Below are 18,056 nucleotides of genomic sequence, written 5' to 3' on the forward strand. Positions count from 1 at the left end.
GAAGCGTAAAATAATCACAGTGCAGTCATACAAACAAGGCAGGTCTGAGTGTACCTGCAGGTAAAGAGGACCAAAGTCCAGTAAGTGACAAAGCCTGGCTATATGAGTACCCACAGCATGATCCAGCTTATGTTAAAAAACAAACAAAGAAACAAAAAAACCAAAAAACAAGAAAAACCCTTCCTCACTATGGATTAATACAGCAGTTTCTTCTATGGAGAGCTGAGAAACTGGCATAAGGTTCTATTTCTTATTGCATACACAAGGGGTGATCCAAATGTAAAGTGAATGCTTAAATTTCGAAATCTAAGACACATTGCTGTTAATCCCTCTTGCCCTTCCCCCCCAAACACACTTATCCCATCATTCCTGCCACTTCCCAAAGGAGCTCTGGCAGTTCTCCCTCCTTCATTAGTTCCTTTTTTGTTTTTTGGTACCAGAATCGCAATCAGGACCTCGCACTTGCCAGGCAGCCCTACGCTGCTGACCTACATCGTTGGTCCCTTCATTGGTGTCTTAATAAGGTGTGATTAAAAAATACAGTGAATTCTTCTGCCAAGTGCTATCCAATGCAAGGACAGGCTCTAAGACAACCAACACAGTGAGGAAATGATTTATAGGATGGAAAAAATTTTTGCTAGGTAGTCCTCAGAGACAGGACTCATATCTAGAATATATAAAGAACTCAAAAAAAAATCAGACCCCCAAATGAAAAACTGAATCAACAAATGGGCAAGTGAAGAGGACAGATACTTCACCAAAGAAGAACAAGTGGCCAAGAGCTACAGTCAATACTGCTGGCCACTAGAGAAACGGGAAGGAAAACAACACCAAGATTTCATCTTTCCCCAGAAAAAATGCCCATCATCAAGAAATCAAATAATAACAAATGCTGGTGAAGCTGTGGAGAAAAAGGAACTTCTACATTGTTAGTGAGAATGTAAACTAGTACAACCACAATGGAAATCAGAATGGGAGAGTCCTCAAAAAAACTAAAACTACGAATTCTATTCGACCTAGCTATTCTCCTTGTAGGTATCTTCCCCCAAATCCCTCTTCCCTCTAAATCTCAGAAGCAGCCTGTATATCTATCAACAGAAGAATGGAGAAAGAAAATGTGATATTTACACACAACAGAGTACTACTCTGCCTAAACAAAGATAAACCTGAGTCATCTGTAGGAAAATGGATGCACCTTGAGACCATCATGTTAAGTGAAATAAATGAGACACACAAGTTTAAACATCACACGGTATATCTTATATGAGAAACCCAAAGTATAAATAAAGAGCAAAATAAAAGATACAAAGCTGAAGTAGAGATGGCTCTTTCTCACAGGAGAAGGGGATCCAGAGATGGAGGGGAGAGGGACAGCGGAAAAGGAATCAAGATGTGTTGTGTACCTAACCAGGCCTACCAGGAAATAAGACATTACATACTATATGCGTGCACTAACACCACGATGGCACGTCCTTGCCGTCTCCCGGGGTGATCTGGTCCCGAGCCAAGTGGTGTGATCAACCCGGGACAGAAAGCATCCATCATAGTCAACCACAGACACCAGATATCACATTCTGGCTATACAACTACTTTTAAACTGGTAACTAAAAAGTCTATTAAAAAGTCATTTTTGAGAATTATTTTCTTTAAAGGAGTAAGCTACTGAAGCTTGGATTTTAAACAAAATGTTAGTGATGCAGGCTTTGTGACCTTGTTAACTATTTCATACAAATAAGCCAACTCAAACTTACTCAATTAAGATTTCATTCAACATTTTTTTGTTCAACGTTTTGATAACTGTCAAAGGTTACAAAATAGTAGTTAATACTGTAAATGGTGAGTCAGAATTCATGTATATTAAGAACAAAAAGTCAGAGGTACACAGGTGGCTGAGTAGCTCTCGCTCCACCCACAAATGTGGGTGGCACAGGTGGCCAGGTCTCTGCACTGCTCCAGGCTGCACCGCATTCAGCTCAGCCCCTCCTCCCCTTCCCATCCCAGCTCCAGCTCTGCCCTGGGCCTGAAGCCTGGAGCTGCTCTGGAAGCCCACAGGCCCAATCCCCATCCTGGTCTGTGGCCACAGCTTCCTGGTTTTTATCTGCTTGGCAGTATCTTCACACACAGGACAAAGGGTCACACTGCAAAGCTATTTCTTGTCCAACTGAGGGAAAACTGTTCATTAGCAACATCAAGCTGAAAACTAACTCCATGACCATCGCTCTGGAAGCTTCAAAGCTTCAGGGCTTTGAAGAGGTTTTCCCTTCGGTGGTTTACCGAGGATAGACTGTGAAGTGTGCTACTTGTGGTCTCACTGTGCTGACCGATGCTGCCCTGATCCAAGATCTGCATAACGATCTGAAATATATGTTTTTTTCTTTAAAATGAAGTTAGGTGAGGTGGTGCATGCCTGCAATTCCAGTTAGCTGAAGAGGAGGAGACAAGAAGATCACAAGTTCAAGGTGCATCTGGGCAGTTCAGTGAGACCTTATCTCAAAATAAAAAGGGCTAGAGATGTAGCTGTGTGGTCCAGCACTTCCAACAAAGACACTCCCCGGATTCAACCTAGTACAACAAACACACTAACAAAACCCCATGAAATAACAATAAAATGAGTGAACAATTTTCATTATCTGATCTTTTCTAGCCAGGTCAACCATGGCCGCAAACGAAAGCTTTCTGTGCTTCCTCCAAGCCTACCTCTACACTCCCTTTTGGGACATTTGGGGTTCCAGATTATGTCGAGACCAACAGCCAAAAGGATTAACTTAACTGGGGTCACATTCAGGACTCTGGACTGGACCATAAGACTGAACTGCCTGCCCTTTGTACTTTACATCCTGTCTGCCATTGCTATTGATTTGACCTATAAGTCTTGGTCAGAAAACTCCAGGGTCATGGCCTGCATCAAAAGAAACCAGCTGAGCAGGCAGGGGACAGATGCACCTCTGAAGGTGTAAGCAATGGGGAGATGCAGTGAAAACTTGGGCACCAGGCAAAGAGGAAGATCACTTTGTAATAAGAGGAGAGATGGAACAGGACAGCAATCTCACCACATTATATTCCACCAGTGTAATACGCACAAGGAATTACTTTTAAAATCTGTTAACTGAGAGTTATTTATGTATACAGCTCCAAACCACATTAACTATATAAAAAATTAAGCTGCATAGATAAAAACTAATTAAGTATAAGAATTCAGCCTAGAAAAGCACCTGAATCAACATACACTCAATGCATAACTTTTTTCTTTTAAAAACGTAAGGTTGACTTACAGACCACAAAATCCATGACAAAATACTTTGTACTGGACTGTCTTTCTGCTGAGATCTCAAATTGTTTCCAAATAACTACACCTTCTGAGGGCAGAGAGGCAAGGCACATGGACCACAAAGCAGGGCACGGCTGGAACTGCTGGCATCCACACAGCCGAGGTGGGTGCCGGGAGCGACAGATCAGCTCTCACTCTGCCACCGCATGGCCTTTCACCCCGTGCTCCTTCCATGGCTGAACAACAAAGACACGATGGACAGTGATTTAGTGCTGACCTCAAGCATCTTAATAAGCATATTCCACATCCCCCAAAGATCAGAATGATAGCCAAGCCATTCAGGGAAGAAACGAAACCTCCTTCTCCACAGTCCGCTCTTTGCTATGCTTCATTATCAGACACAGAACCACTGTTAGCACAATGGAGAAAACTTAGGTGTGAAATCAGTAAAATCCTAGCCTACATCAGTCCCTGTCCATCCCTGTTAAGGAGCCCTTCCAGGGAGCCCCCCTTCCTTCTCAGTGACTCACTGTGCAAATTTCGCTTTTTAATGTTACACTTAATACACACTTAAAAAACAGCAGCACTGGCAAAGACACCTAGGTGCACACACAGAGTTTCCTGTCACGTTCCCCTTTTGAACCCACCTCCCAGGGGAAAGTGGGGAGATTCTGTGCAGAGGTTTTCAGGACATTTGAATACACATTGTGGCTGCCTGCGATGGTATCTGGTTCCTTTTTTAACATAGGCAGAAGGACACTATATGCACTACCCCATGCCTTCACTCATCAAGTGGACATCTCCTGCAGTGATACACAGGCGTGTGTGGTCTTTTTTTGTTTTGCTGCAAGCCAACATTTCAAGACACTGATGGTGCTACTTAGGTAGAAGCAATGTGGGAGTAACTCTTTAAGAGAATAAAGTATGCTTTTGAAATAAAATATGCTGTGTTCTCATTTTCAGTTAACTACCACCTTCAGGCCTGTAGCCAGCCCAAGTAAGCAGGTTATTTCCTAAGTTACTGTTAGCTCTTGTTAATCAATTTTTAGGATAAAAATGCAAAGATGATTTTTTAAAAAGTCAAGTACAAGATTTTCATCTATGTCAGACACAAAGTAAAACAAATCAAACTAATGCTAAGATCTAAGCAACCTCATTATGCACCTGGACAAGTAGAGACAGCCTGTCCAAGGGAACAGCACCTATGCTGCAGAATTTGGGCTCCTCTACTGGGTGTTCTAGAAATATCCCCCCAGGAACCAAAATATGAACAAAGTGCTTTGATGACTTACTGGAAGAATGAATAATTGCTCCTTCAGTAACAATCACAAAACTTCAAATAAGAAGTTTTCCACACAAGAATAGGTGGGAGAAATAGATCAGATGGCACAAGGTTTGCTGTTGATAGGCAGCTGAAAACACAGGGCTAACAGTGACCAATGTGACACAACTGTCTCCACCACACAGGTACAGTGTGCAGGTGTCACCTGCACCATCCCAGGACACAATTCCTGTCAGCAGAGGTGTCCTGCTGTCCCATTCTGTCACACAGTGTGGGACTGAGGGTGCTGACAGCAGTCACACTTCCATCAGGAGAGCTGCTCGCTGTGGGTGACATGGAACCATCTCTGGGACTCGGGACACTGCTGAGCAACCACTGAGGGATGATCTTACAGATTCCTAACTAAGAAGGTGGCTGCCCCTTCACACTAACCAGAGTATTAAACACATATGAAATATGCACAGCTTGGTACCTAAGTGCATTGTTGGTATCTTTAAAGATAGTTAAGAGAGAATTTGTGAAGGTCAATGCATTGTCTCTTGTCCGTACTGGTCACATGATGGACATAACAGGAGCCACACTGAATGCTTTCTTAAGCTGTCTCACAATGGACTAGGTTGCTCACTTCAAATTCTGGTTGTGTATGTTCCCACTTACAGGAGCTAACACTGCTGTTTGCTACCTGTGCAGGGGGCTGGCAATGTTACCAACCTCCTCGAAGAGCTGAGAGATGTGTGGGTTCCTTCGTGTAGCATTCAGCTTCAGTGCACCTGTAGCATTATTCCCGCCACAACCCAGGATGTGTGTACATTGTTCTCAGTGTCTCATCCACTATTAAGTTTAATTTTCCCTAGAACAGTGTACACACCTCTTAAGATGGCTCTTTCAGCTAATGTGCAATAAAACTGCAGCACAGTCAAGGGCTCTGACATTTGGAAGAACACAAGGAAGCAAGACACCCTGCTAGAAAAAAAAAAAAACCTCAAATCCTAAATGCTTGCAAAAAGAGCAAAAGCCACCAGAATAGGATGAAAAGAGTAACTGTGAAAGGAAGATCATCACTGGATGCAATACAAAGCCCAGGAATTCCACCTCCCTACTGAGGCCCTTTCTTGATTCTGGAGTGAGCAACACATACACAGACTGCTCAGTCACTGCTGTACTTACTTACACCTGCATAGTACCAAGCATGGTCATAGGCCTCTCATGCATTCTCGGTGGGTGTTGCTGGCCGTTGTGTGTGTGCATGTGTGTTGGCCTAGGAGGCGTGTGCTGGCCTGGTGTGTGTTGACCTGGGTAGTGTACACTGGTCTGGGGTTTGTGTCTGTGTGTGTGTGTGTGTGTGTGTGTGTGTGTGTGTGTGTGCATGTATGTGCTGGCCTAGGGGGTGTATGCTGGCCTGGAGTGTGTGTGTTGGCCAGGGGGGTGGTATATGCTGGCCTGGGGTTTGTGTATGTGTGTGTGTATGCACGCGTGCATGCACACATGCTGGCCCTGGGGTGTGGTGTATGCTGGCCCAGGGTGTGTGTGTGTGTGTGTGTGTGTGCTGGCCCAGGGGTGTGAGTTCTGAGACTCAGTGGTTGACTTCTATTTTAAGGCAACTCAGCAGGATTTGTAGCACAAGGGGATTTAAATTTTTTAAATTTACTTTTAAAAAATTATTTTTTAATTTCAAAGACTATTGCCTTTGTGCCTCACATATACCATGAGTATTTAAAACAAACCAATAAATACTAACTGTTTTACTACTTAGTAACGACCATGAGTAATGCTTTCCATTATCAGCAAACAACACCAGCTCCAAACAAATTGAGGGAGTCAGGAACATGTGCCTTTCCCCATGGGTTTCAGCTTCCATGGAATTCTTACCTGGTGCTCCTGTGTACATGATGGAAAAGACGTTTATTGCTATGGTGGCAGCATAGAACAGTGGAAGTGCCCGGAGGCCATTGGGAACAGGGTCCTCCTGTGTAACAATGACATGAAGTGTGAGGTTAGGGCTCTGAGCCTATGTCCTGAAACAGCATGATGACACAAGACACTTCTAGAAAGTTTCCCAAGTCCCACTGCAGCAAAAAGGTGGTTGTGCCGAGTCCCAAAAGCTGCTTCAATGTATGCAAAGGGCCGGGCCAGGGCATTTCTCTGCATGGCACAGTGTTTGAGGGCCACTGCTGAGCAGCGGGCTCACTAAAGCCTGGTATCACATGAGCTGACGTCAGGGACAGAAACAGAAGGGGACTGTGAGGGAGCTCAGCAACCTGTGCAGCTTTCTACTCTGAGTGCATGCCTGTCCAGGAGCATCTACATGGATAGATACTTGGGAGGCCAAATTCTGAGGATCCTCTAAGACAGCCCACATCTTAGCTACACTGAATATATTAAGCATATATATATATATATATATATATATATATATATATATATTTTTTTTTTTTTTTTTTGGTCTTTTTGAGACAGTCTCACTATGCAGCTCAGGCTGGCCTTGAGCTCACTTTGTAACCCAGGCTGGTCTCAAACTTGAAAGGATCCTCCTGCCTCAACCTTCCGAGTGCTGGGATTACAGGCGTGAGCCACCACGCCCAGCTCTATATTTTTTCTGTATGCTAAGATTTTTCAAATTATTTTGTAATGCATATGTAATGTATTTTGAACCTTCAGCTATTGAAAGTTAGAATTGTGGGTTATTTGTGTTGAAAAAAACAAAAGCCATCAGGAAGAAAAGAGTAACTACACTTTTGTCTAATCTGAAGGTAGTCTTGAGTTTATTTTTCAAGGCAGTTATCTTGTCTTCTGCGGTGCTGGGGATCCAATGCTTGGTATCCTACATGTCAGGCAAGTGCCACTCATCTGCACCGTGGCCTCAGACAACCTACTCTGGCAATTCACATGACACACTTCTCACTGCAACCTCTCTCTGGGTCATTCCTGTTTCACTCCTTCTTGCCTATCAGTCACAGCCTGTCACACACCTGAGCCGCTGTCACTGACCAATAGGATGGTGGTGAGTGGTGAGTACCAGAATGAACAGAATGTCTATCGAGGACGGCAAACAGGCAAAGCAGTGAGGCATGAAGCACTGCACAAAGTGGCAAATGTAGGAGGAGACAGCAGTGCGCCGGGGGAAGAAGGCAGGACATCGTGGGGTCAGAGTGGGCAGGCTCCCAGGCGGGAGCAGGGAAGGCTGAGTGTGAGGGCACCAGGTAAGAAGGGGTTGAAGGCAGAGGAACTAGGCAGGGTGGCGGCTTCTGAGATGCAAATGGATGTCTCCATGGCTGCTTGGAGCCCAGGAGAGAGCATGACAAGAAATGATGACGGCAAGCCCTTCAGTGGACTCTGGGGTGATGCTAAGAGCAGAGCTGGATTTTCAGGCCCAGAATGCTAGATGTGCTAAGTGTTCACTTAGCAGCCCTAGGAACAGGTGTTCAAGTGTCTCCAGATGCTGGGTGTGCCCGATCCCCCGTATGTACTATGTTTTTCCTCTGCATACACATGCAGGATAAGTTTATCAGTTAGGGACACTACGAGGTTAATAGCAATAGCTAACTAAAATTCCACGAATGTGGTGTCTCTCTCAAAGTATCTCATTCACTCCACCCTCTTTGCTTGTGGTAATGATGTAACACAATACCACGGCGATCTGTGAGGTGGACGATGCAGGCACTGTGAACAGCACTGGGAACAGCACTACGTTAAGTGAAAGCAGCCAGGCACAGTAAGTCAAGAACTGTATGTTTTCCCTCATTTGTAAAAGCTAAGAATTTTGATCAAACAGAAGTAAGAAGTAGGGAGAGGCAGAGGGTGGATGGATAGTGGGTATCAAAACATAGTTAGGTGAGGAAACATCTGCTATAGTTTGAATCCTGAATGTCCCCTGAGTCTCCAGTTCTGGCACTAATGGGAGGTGGGGAACTTTAAGGAGTAGGGGTCTCTAGCAGGAAGTTGGGTCTCGGGGGCAGCCCTTGCTTCTCAGTCCCTAGAGGTAAACACACCTTCTCCACTACACTCTCTCTACAATGCTGCTTTCACAGGCTCAGCCAAATGGGGCCATGTGACCATGGACCGAAACCTCTGAAACCATGAGCCAACATACAGCTTTTCTCCTCTATATTGCTTATTTTTAGGTACTTTGTGTGGTGACATAAAGCAAACATATAGTTCTAACGTTATATAACATAATAGGGCAAATAAGGACATCATGGTTCAGTATTCATTTCAAAACAGAAAAGTGTTGAGGTTTCTAATACATAGATAGGGTGATATCTGAGAAGATGGAAATCATTACCCACTGCATACATGTATCAAAACAAAACACTGCACCCCATAAACAAGCACAAATATTATGTGCCGATTTTAAAAATTACGTTAGCATACTTAGTCAGGACCTTGTGCTTGTCAGGCAGGCACTTCGCTACTGAGCTACATGCCCAGCCCAAGTTACAATACATTTTAAAAAGAAACATATATTGCAACTGCCATTGACAGTCAAAAAACAAATGACACTAGTTTTTTTCCCCATACATTGATCTCAGTAAGTTCTAATTTTAATCTTATTTCTTTTTAGACAAAATGCACCCTGGTACAGGTATATTTCCTTCTTTGTATGTTTCCCTCAAAATCAATGTTCTAGTTTTTTTCTCTATTGAAAAAAACATAAAATTCCTTTACTTTTGGGTAAGAAACACCTCCAGCTATCTTTAATGACAACTGACTTCAGAACCTAACAGTATTTCATTCCATTCTGTTCAATATTTAGGAAAAAATTACCCACCCTTGGCAGGGCTTGGTGGCACAAGTGCCTGCCTGGCAAGCGTGAGGTCATGAGTTCAATCCCCAGTACCCACTCCCTAAAAAAATGACCGTCCTTATTGAAGCTGAGCATAGTTACTAGGAGTGCTGACTGATGAACTGAAACACAGAGCCAGCAGCACCGCTGGAGGTGTGGGCTCTGATGAGACTTGGGGCACTTCACACAGGCACCCCTGGCGACTCACAGGAACAACTGACTTCAGTCAGGTGCTATGACTTTCGAGTCCAAGGTGCCAGGCCTTAGCCACACAAAGGCAGTTCTCCTTCCACCTCTCCCACTGTGAATCCCTATCAGGAGAACTAAAGACAGTTCTAAAATGTAATAGGAAACAGCAGCCTCACTTACCTTTTTTAAGATGAACATTCTGATCAGTATAAACAGCACGCCAGACATGAAACCAGACAACAGTGGAGATATAAACCAAGAAGCAACTGAATAATTAAAAAAAATCTGGTGAATGTTAAATTCGTACATAACTGAGGTTGTACTTACAATTTACATAACAGTGATAACATTGCTAGATATAACAGATATTTGCCTCTCCACAGCTTGCTCTGCCAGGAGACGAGTCTAGGCCTTTCAGGTTGTCCTGCATATGCCTGCCTCCTTCTGTGCTTCCCCACCACCAGCCCAGGAGGCAGATTTGTTGACTTCCCACAGGGCCTATCTGACTCTGCAGAGACCTAGCACCTACTCAGACTGGCAGGTCAATCAGAAGGTGGGTCACTCTTGCTCCACAGACCAGTCTGGTACTGACACTGCAGGCACCTCACTGAGGGAGCGCTCTGCCTTTGACTTTGTGCCTGATGGGGCTAACACTGGGTCACTCAGGTAGTTTTCACAAATCAGCTACACATGGAGCTCTACCCTCAGAATCCCGTAAGTTGATATGGTCCTGAATGAGGTCTGGGCATTGGTTTGTAAGTTGCACCCCAGGGACTTCTAAGGTGCTGCTGGAGCTGAGAGCCAGTGTCCTGGGAGCCTGGGATGTCAGCTGGTTTTCTTGATGGTCTGTGACCTGCTAGGCAAGTCAGGGATGTAGTCTGACCTACAGCTCCCAATGCACACCCATGTTTATTTACAGCAGCAAAATGCATTACAGTTAAATCATAGAAGAGGCCTGAACATCCACCAGCAGATGAATGGAAAACAAAGATGTGGTGCTTGCACACAGTGGAATGTTGCTCTGTCATAAGCAAGGTTAAACTTGAGTCATTTGTTAGCAATGGTTCTGGTAAAAGAATGAACAATACAGGGGACAGAGGTGGGGCAAAAGAGCATGGGTTCATATGTGCAAGCCTCTTGCTACAAGGAGATCCAGAAGTCCGCAGTTATAACACTGGGACTGGGGATTAGCCTATGTCTTGGACCCTGCTGAGCAGCCCACACCCAGAAGGAACCCTAGAGAGCTTCTTCCTAGGCAGCTGTGGGGTAAACAGCCCTGGCCTCCTTTTATACTTCCTCAGGACCATAGCTATAGACTTTTGATTCAAGGTACTTGCCTTGGGCCTAGTCTTTAGGCTGATTTCAATCAAATACATTTCTCTTCTGCTTTCAGTATCAAATAGATACTGATTTTCAATGCTGAATGATGATGTAAAATTTTAAAAGTGGTCTTAAAAAAGGTAAAGTGCATTACCCGTACCACAGAGGGCTTCGATTTATGTTAAGATTTATTAACATACAAAGGAAGAAAACACATTATAAAAGTAACTTTTTGTAAAACTTACTCTAGTAAAGGTAAATTTTCCTTCTTATAGGTAAAAGAAAATGGCAATTACCAATCTTGACCAGCTCCATCCACTGCACACCTTTCGTGCCAATTGCAACAAGTGAGAATCCTATGGTGGAGCCAACAATGCAGTGAGTGCCTGAGATCGGAAGTCTCAGAAAGGATGCGATCAGCTGCCACACAGCTGAACCTGCAGGGTGAAAGATTAAAAAATCAGACATGCAGCAGAGTTATAAGCTACTACGGGGAAAAAAATCTAAATTGTTATTCCCCACAACAACATTTCCCTGAGCTCATTTTCCATGGGTTGTTTCTTTACAATGTGTAAAAGTTCTAACTAAAAACATTTGACCCAGCTATTCCTCTTCTAGGTGTCTTCCCAAGAGTTAAAGACCTATTACAGAGATCCATGCATACCCATAGTGATAGCATCACAACTCATAATACTTATATCTTGGAAGCAGCCTGCAAGTCCATCAACAGACGAATGAAAAAGGAAAGCATGATAGTTCTACACAATAGAGTACTACTCTGACATAAAGAAGGATAAACTTGAGTCATTTGTAGGAAAATGACTGCATCTTGAAATCATAATGTTAAGTGAAGTAAATCAGACACACAAATACTGTATGGATTATCTTACATGAGAAACTCAAGTGTATAAACAAAATTCAAAATAAGATGGATAATAGGAAAAAAGAGAAAATGTATTGTAATCCAGCACAAATAACATATCTAAAAATGTACCATGATTTAGTATAACTATCTTATATGTTTTATATGTTTTTTGACCTACTAGTCTGGTTGTTAACCTATATGTATGATAATTAACTTAGTAAAGACTTATAAATAATAAGAAGCTGGCAAAAAAAGGTGGTGGGAAGGAGGAAACAAAGACTCGTGATGTGTTTTTGAATATGCACTGATTCTCACAATGAACACAGTCACCATGCACAGCAGAGCAGGGGCTGCTGTCCTGTCTTCCACATGGCAGGAGTCTCCCGGCACCTGCTGTTAAGGTTAATCACCTTTGTCACACAATAGGGAGAAGCTGATGAACCTGTTCTGATGTGAAGTTTGGCCAAAACCAAGTGGGGATTAAAGATCCACTAACACAGAAAGAAAAAGTCAACATTTTGAAGGAAAGTATTAAAGTTATGCCTTCCGGTACAGAATGGGAGCACCACAGATCAGCCAGTTGATTTGTGCCACTTAAAAGTAACTGTGGTACTGAACTCAGAGTTGCAGATCTACCCTCAATCTTGCTCAGTATGTCAGGAGCCCTCATTTTGCTTTGTCTCTTTACTCCTATCCACCACTCTTTCTAGGCTACAGTTCACAGTGGTTATTTTCATAAGCAGATCAGATTTTGCAGTGAGTATTAAAAGCATCAGCTGAGACAGATCACTTTCAGAAGCAGTTGCTGAAAAGCTTGTACAGAACTGTATGGGAACAAAGGGCTTGGCTGATAAGCTGGGCACATTATTAATCCTAAATGTTAATTCTGGAAACCTGGTTGCATGGCAGCAGCAGCACTGTGCAGCAGACCTCTGGCACCTCCTTCAAAGATGTCTGAGTCCTGTAGAGGTCACTTAGGGCTGCACTGGTCCCAGTGTGAGGCGACTGCTCCTCAGTGAGGGTGGGTTATGGCAGCCTTTGAGCCAAGGGTGATGGTGACTCTGTGTCCACTCCCGCGGCCTGTGCTACTAACCAGGACTAGGCACCCAGGCAGAGCCCGCTTTCCCAGGCAGAATTACCTGGGCTTCACAGCTGAGCACTGGACACCACGGGGCTTGACTGCTCTAAAAATAAAATCAGAGTCTGGAGCTCATTTTATAGCCCAGAAAAGGAACTTTCTGCTTTAACATTCTTACACAAATCAAATAGTCTCCAGATGTAGGTGAATGGTACAAACTCACTCTGGTGCTTTCATCTAGGAGACTGTTCCTCCTGGAAGGTGCTGTCCCTTCTCGGGCTGGCTCTGTAAAATACGTCCCAGACAAGGACAGAGTGGAGGGGGAGGTGGGGAGTGTGGGCACTCCCTGTGCAGGGACAAAGCAAACAGCAAGGGGGACGTGGGAAAGAGGGAAAGGACAGCTGAGGTGGGTAGCGGGAGGCAGGGGTTCCTGGAGGCCTGGGAGCAGACAAGAGGCCCCCTCAACTCCGAACTGCTGACTAAATGGGTTACACTCACTTAGCGAAGGTGGGGAAAGAGATGTTTCAGTTAAGATACTGGTATTCTACAGAGAGGAAAGGGATTGGCTAAGATGGGGTAAGGATATGAGACAGCACCTAGGAGGACCTGGAGGATGGCATCCTGGAGGCAGCAGGTTCAGTGGATCACAGTGGAGGTGGTGGGAAGGGCAGGGGTGCAGTGGGAGGCAGGCTTGGTGAGCAGCGGCTACAGGGGCTCAGCTGTAGGTCGCTGAGCAGGGTCAGGGCCTTGGCCCTTTTGGGTGGTTTGAGGAGATGGCTTGTTCATGTTGGCATGGGGCTTTCCACAAAAAGAAGCTGAGCTTTCAGTTCTCAGGAGGGTTTTGGAACCAGTGATGGTTTCATTCCAAGCACACTGACTAATGGTTTAGAGTTCAGCAAAAGATAACTGGTTCAAGAGGCTCAGCCAGCATGGACAGCATCTTCTACCAACAACTTAACTCTGCCAGCAGCCATGGGGAAGCACGGAGGTCCGTGGGCTTGGGGAAAGGTTACTGAGGACAAAAGAGAAAACGGAATAAAAGAGTACAGAGTAAGAGGAGAGAGAGGGAGGAGAAAAAATGGAAGTAGAGTTTAGAAGAGGAAGACTGGGAGAGTTCAGGCATCTGAACAGAATTAGCTTTGGTTTTGGCCAATAATAATGCTATCACCATCTTAAATTTACATAGCTATTTTCAAGGAATTCTAGGTAACTTATAAAATTCCAAACAAAACAGGCTTTGGGATTCATCTAACCTCATACCAAAAAAAAAAAAAAAAAAAAAAAAAAAAAAAATCAAACAACCATGTTATTCAAGCAAAACCTCAAATTGCTTTGGTAAACCCAAATTCTAGTTGAGGTAAGTATCTTTTGTTCTTTCAGTAAAGAGCCAAAAGCCATGGGTGGGAAAACTGAACAACTGGACAAGTCGTATTGACCATATGAAAAGTTAGAAGTGAAAATTATAAAGTTCACTAAGCTTTCTGTCTAGCCAAAGTCCTGAGTAACAAAACTAATAAGCACAATCATTTCTGGGAAGTTTTACCCAACAAGATGAAAAATTTCAGGGAAGATTGAAGTTTGCTATTTCTTTATTTCTTCTGTACTTTCAATATATCTTGCCCATACCACAATGATGAGAAAAATTCAAATTTCATGTTGATATGATTTTATATTAGATATTGAGAATGAATTTTACAAGCAGTGGTTACATTCTTGGGAGAATTTTGTATTCTATCTGGGAAATATATGTTCAGTGAAAGTAAGTAAACAATCATGACAGTAGTAGGAATGAAAGTGACCTTGAACATTACCAGACTACTGTGCTTAGAAATACTGAACACTTTAGTATAGCAGTCTGCTTCCCATTGGATCTTTCAATGACAACTCTAACTTACTGTCACAGGATTGTGGGTTGCCTTTTGTTTGGCAAATAATCTCCACGGTTTGGGCACTGAAGGAATGCTAGTGACACCATAAATAACTAGGGACCCGTGGAGTGTGTCTGTGTTCTGGGTACACCAACATCTTACCTCCTACTGCAGGACTCTTCCTACAAAAGGATATGTCCTGTTGGAAGCAGAAGGTGGTAGAATTCCTCTCTAACCCTCTTCTCCCTAACCAAATTACCCGTAAAGATCAGCTGTCTGCTGTGACGTCATCTCTACCTAGAGGCAAGCAGAGAGAGAGTCCTGTCAGCTGCACTCTGCTCATTCCTGCCTGGACGCTGTCTTGCCACTGTTAGTGAGGGCAGTAAGCGAAATGTCCCCATAGTGCACTGAGTCTGTAAGAGGTCAAACTGTCCAACCAGCCAACCTGCTGATTCACACATTTCCGTTCACCTCCATTCTTTTCTCCTTCCAAGCAGCAGAAAACTACCAATAAAAGTTGAACTACTCACAGGTAACATACAATTTTTTTTTTGGCCAGACCAAAAAAAAAAACCACATATGAAACAAAGCTTCTAGAGAGAGAGCATCAGAAAATCAAAGCCAAAGCCAAAGAATTGCAAACAACACAGAAGACCAAAATTCCTTGAAACATAAGCACTTCATTAAGATTCGTTTGGTAATAGTTCTAGAAATTAAATGGAGGACAAAAAAGGTAAATTCGTAAGTAATTGAATAATGAACCCAGAGCCATGTGCACGCTAACTAAGCATGCATTCTGCAACTAAGAATGCTCTGATTCCAGTAAATATCATTTTGTTTTATTTTGTTTGGAGCACTAGGGATCAAACTTAGGACCTGGAGCAGCTAGGCAGGTACTCTACCATTAAGCCACACCTACTAGCTCCATAATTTCAAAACACTGTACCTTTACGTCTTGTAAAAGATGTAAATCAACTTTCTGAAATAGTTTTTAACCTTAAACCAGTCAAGAGTTCTTCCATGAGTATCTTTTTCTGCACTTTGGAGCAGTATTGACTTAGCCAAAATCTACTCTGACCACCAAGATTGCTAGAATTTGAAAAAAGTTTGCTTGATATTTAAAATCTTAAAAATCATAAAATATACAAAGCAAAAATCAAATAATAAATATGAAACACTCAACCGGTTTTTTAAAAGTGAACACAAAAATCACATTCCTAGATATGGCAAAGCAATTGGGAAGCAAGTCTGTGACACCCCTCTCCGTGTGTAGAGAGGAAAGCTACTCACCAACCATTGCGCTGACTTCCCCGGCCATCAGCGTCTCCACAGTCTCATTGTACAGGTTCACGTCAATGATACCTTTCCGTATAGTCTCTCCTACTTTGGCTCCCAACAGAACAGAGCCGGTGGTTTCAAATATTGAAGCCAAAATGCATGCCTGTCTCAAGGTTACCACACCAGAGCCCACGGCAGTACCAAACGAATTGGCCACGTCATTTGCACCAACAGAAAATGCCAAGATGAAAGCTATAATAAAACCCAAAATGACCATCCACAAATATTCCTCCATGGCCATTTTGGAAAACAGGCCCCAGGTACTTTTCTTTTGTAGAATATTTTGAATAAACAAAGCTTGGGGTTATAAGCTTCGTAAGGTTGAGAGTTCTTGTAAACAGTGAACTTGCTCTGGAAAGTGCTGGACAGTGTTAGCGCCTGAACAAACTGCTAACTGCTGGTTTTCAAATTACTGTCAGGACAGTTCATTTGGTTGTGTTCAGTCAGCGGTAAAACACATTCCATATTTTTTCTCCCAATCTGGGAAAGCTGTGATGTCTCCTCCTGTAACAAGAAAACAAAAGAAATCAATTACCCTGAGCAACCTGTAACAGTTTGTTCTTTCAGAAATGAATGTTTTAAGCCTGCTAATGGGCTCTTACTTTGGCATGTGACAGATCTAACCCTAAAGCAATTCATGAAGATTGTAATTAGGCTACCCCCCCAACCAAAAAATAAAACCTGAAAAACAAAGCTGGCCTCTAGATTGAGAGTGGTTGACTCATGCTTAATAATTACAGACTGACAGTAAGACTCACTTTGGTGAAATTTTATGCAATTTGAAAGACATGTTAGGTCACCAGTGAGAAAGGAGCAGCTGTCTCAAATGAGTGAAAGATCAAGAAATGAGATGGTAAAGTTCCACAGTTTTTCAAATATGAGGACTCTCCTGGTTTCTGATAACCAAGTCTGACTGAGGGTGAAACAAGGACTCCTGTCAGGAGTAATCCCTGTGGCGGAGACACAGGCAGCAGCTCTGGCGCTAAGGTCGCTCATGCAGGATGGTGAAGGTGAGACGTGAAGGGCCTTAAGAGAAGAGATGGAGCAGCCCCGTTAGGGCAGAGATACACAGTACTGTGGAGGAAGAGCTCAGAGCCTCAGGGCCAGCAGCTTAGCAGCCCACTGAGCTCGGCTCCTGACAACCCTTGCTACACACACTGTGACCTCAGGGACTTCTGGAACTGAGGGCTCCTCTGCCAGGAAAACCTTCCGGACAGCTGCACTGCTCACTTCTCACTCCATTCAGGTCTCTGCTCAGATGTCACTGGCACAGGGGGCCCTCCCTGACCTTGGAAAGGAGTGCCCTCCCCCAGGCTGTTCAGCATCCCTTTAGGCCACCAGTTTTCTTGTACTTATCACCTGGCTCACTCAATTCATTCATTCATTCATTCATTCATTATTGTTCAACTGTACACTCCTACTAGAATGCAGAAACTTTCATCCACTGTTGACTTCTACTATGTAGACCACTTTCCAGTATGGAGTAAGCCCTCATCAGTCTGTTGAGTAGATAAAGAAAAATGCTACTGAACAAATGGAGAGAAGTCTTGCTTATTCATTCTTCCGGGAAGGACAGAAGATGCCACAAAATATAACTGTACTGTAAGAATGTCACCAAAATCTTTGTAAGTATGGTAGTTGTTACTAGACAGCCCAGTACTAAACCAGGGTGTGTTCTCCTGTGCTGTCACTGAGTAGAGTATGCCTCACCCTGTGTATTTCTCCACAAATGCTAGCTGAACTGAGCTGACAAATGACGCTCCTTTAATGTATCATATTCAATATAACGCTTTGATCAATCAACAGCAAGGTATTTAGGAAAAAGTGGGTCACAAAATTTTACACACATTGTGATTATGGCAATGTTAACAAAGCACATAAAAAAGACCAAAAGGAATCTGGGGCCATAGATCAGTGGTATGCAACTTGTCTAGCATGTAATGGACCCTGGGTAAAATACCCAACACTGAAAAAACAAGCAAGCAAAAGAGCAAGTAAGTAAACAAACAAAAAAAAATCACTAACAACCCAAATTTAGAACTTAATATATTAACTGTAACAGAGG

General features: G+C 43.4%; 1 protein-coding gene across 7 annotated transcripts in view; it reads right to left on the reverse strand.

Moving 5' to 3' along the window:
- The window catches only part of Slc20a2 (solute carrier family 20 member 2), a 96,702-nt gene that overhangs the window by 21,394 nt on the left and 57,252 nt on the right, over positions 1-18,056 (reverse strand). For all 7 annotated transcript variants that reach the window (XM_063239925.1, XM_063239927.1, XM_063239926.1 and 4 more), the window contains 4 exons: positions 15,944-16,495; positions 11,139-11,279; positions 9,703-9,788; positions 6,420-6,516 (listed from right to left, as the gene is read on the reverse strand). In XM_063239925.1, the coding sequence (XP_063095995.1) occupies positions 6,420-6,516; positions 9,703-9,788; positions 11,139-11,279; positions 15,944-16,232 (613 nt within the window). In that variant the 5' untranslated portion in view covers positions 16,233-16,495. The remainder of the gene's footprint in view (positions 1-6,419; positions 6,517-9,702; positions 9,789-11,138; positions 11,280-15,943; positions 16,496-18,056) is intronic.

Source organism: Cavia porcellus, unplaced genomic scaffold (assembly GCF_034190915.1).
Source record: "Cavia porcellus strain 051 isolate PalLab524CR breed Dunkin Hartley unplaced genomic scaffold, mCavPor4.1 scaffold_29, whole genome shotgun sequence".
Lineage (NCBI taxonomy): Eukaryota > Metazoa > Chordata > Mammalia > Rodentia > Caviidae > Cavia > Cavia porcellus.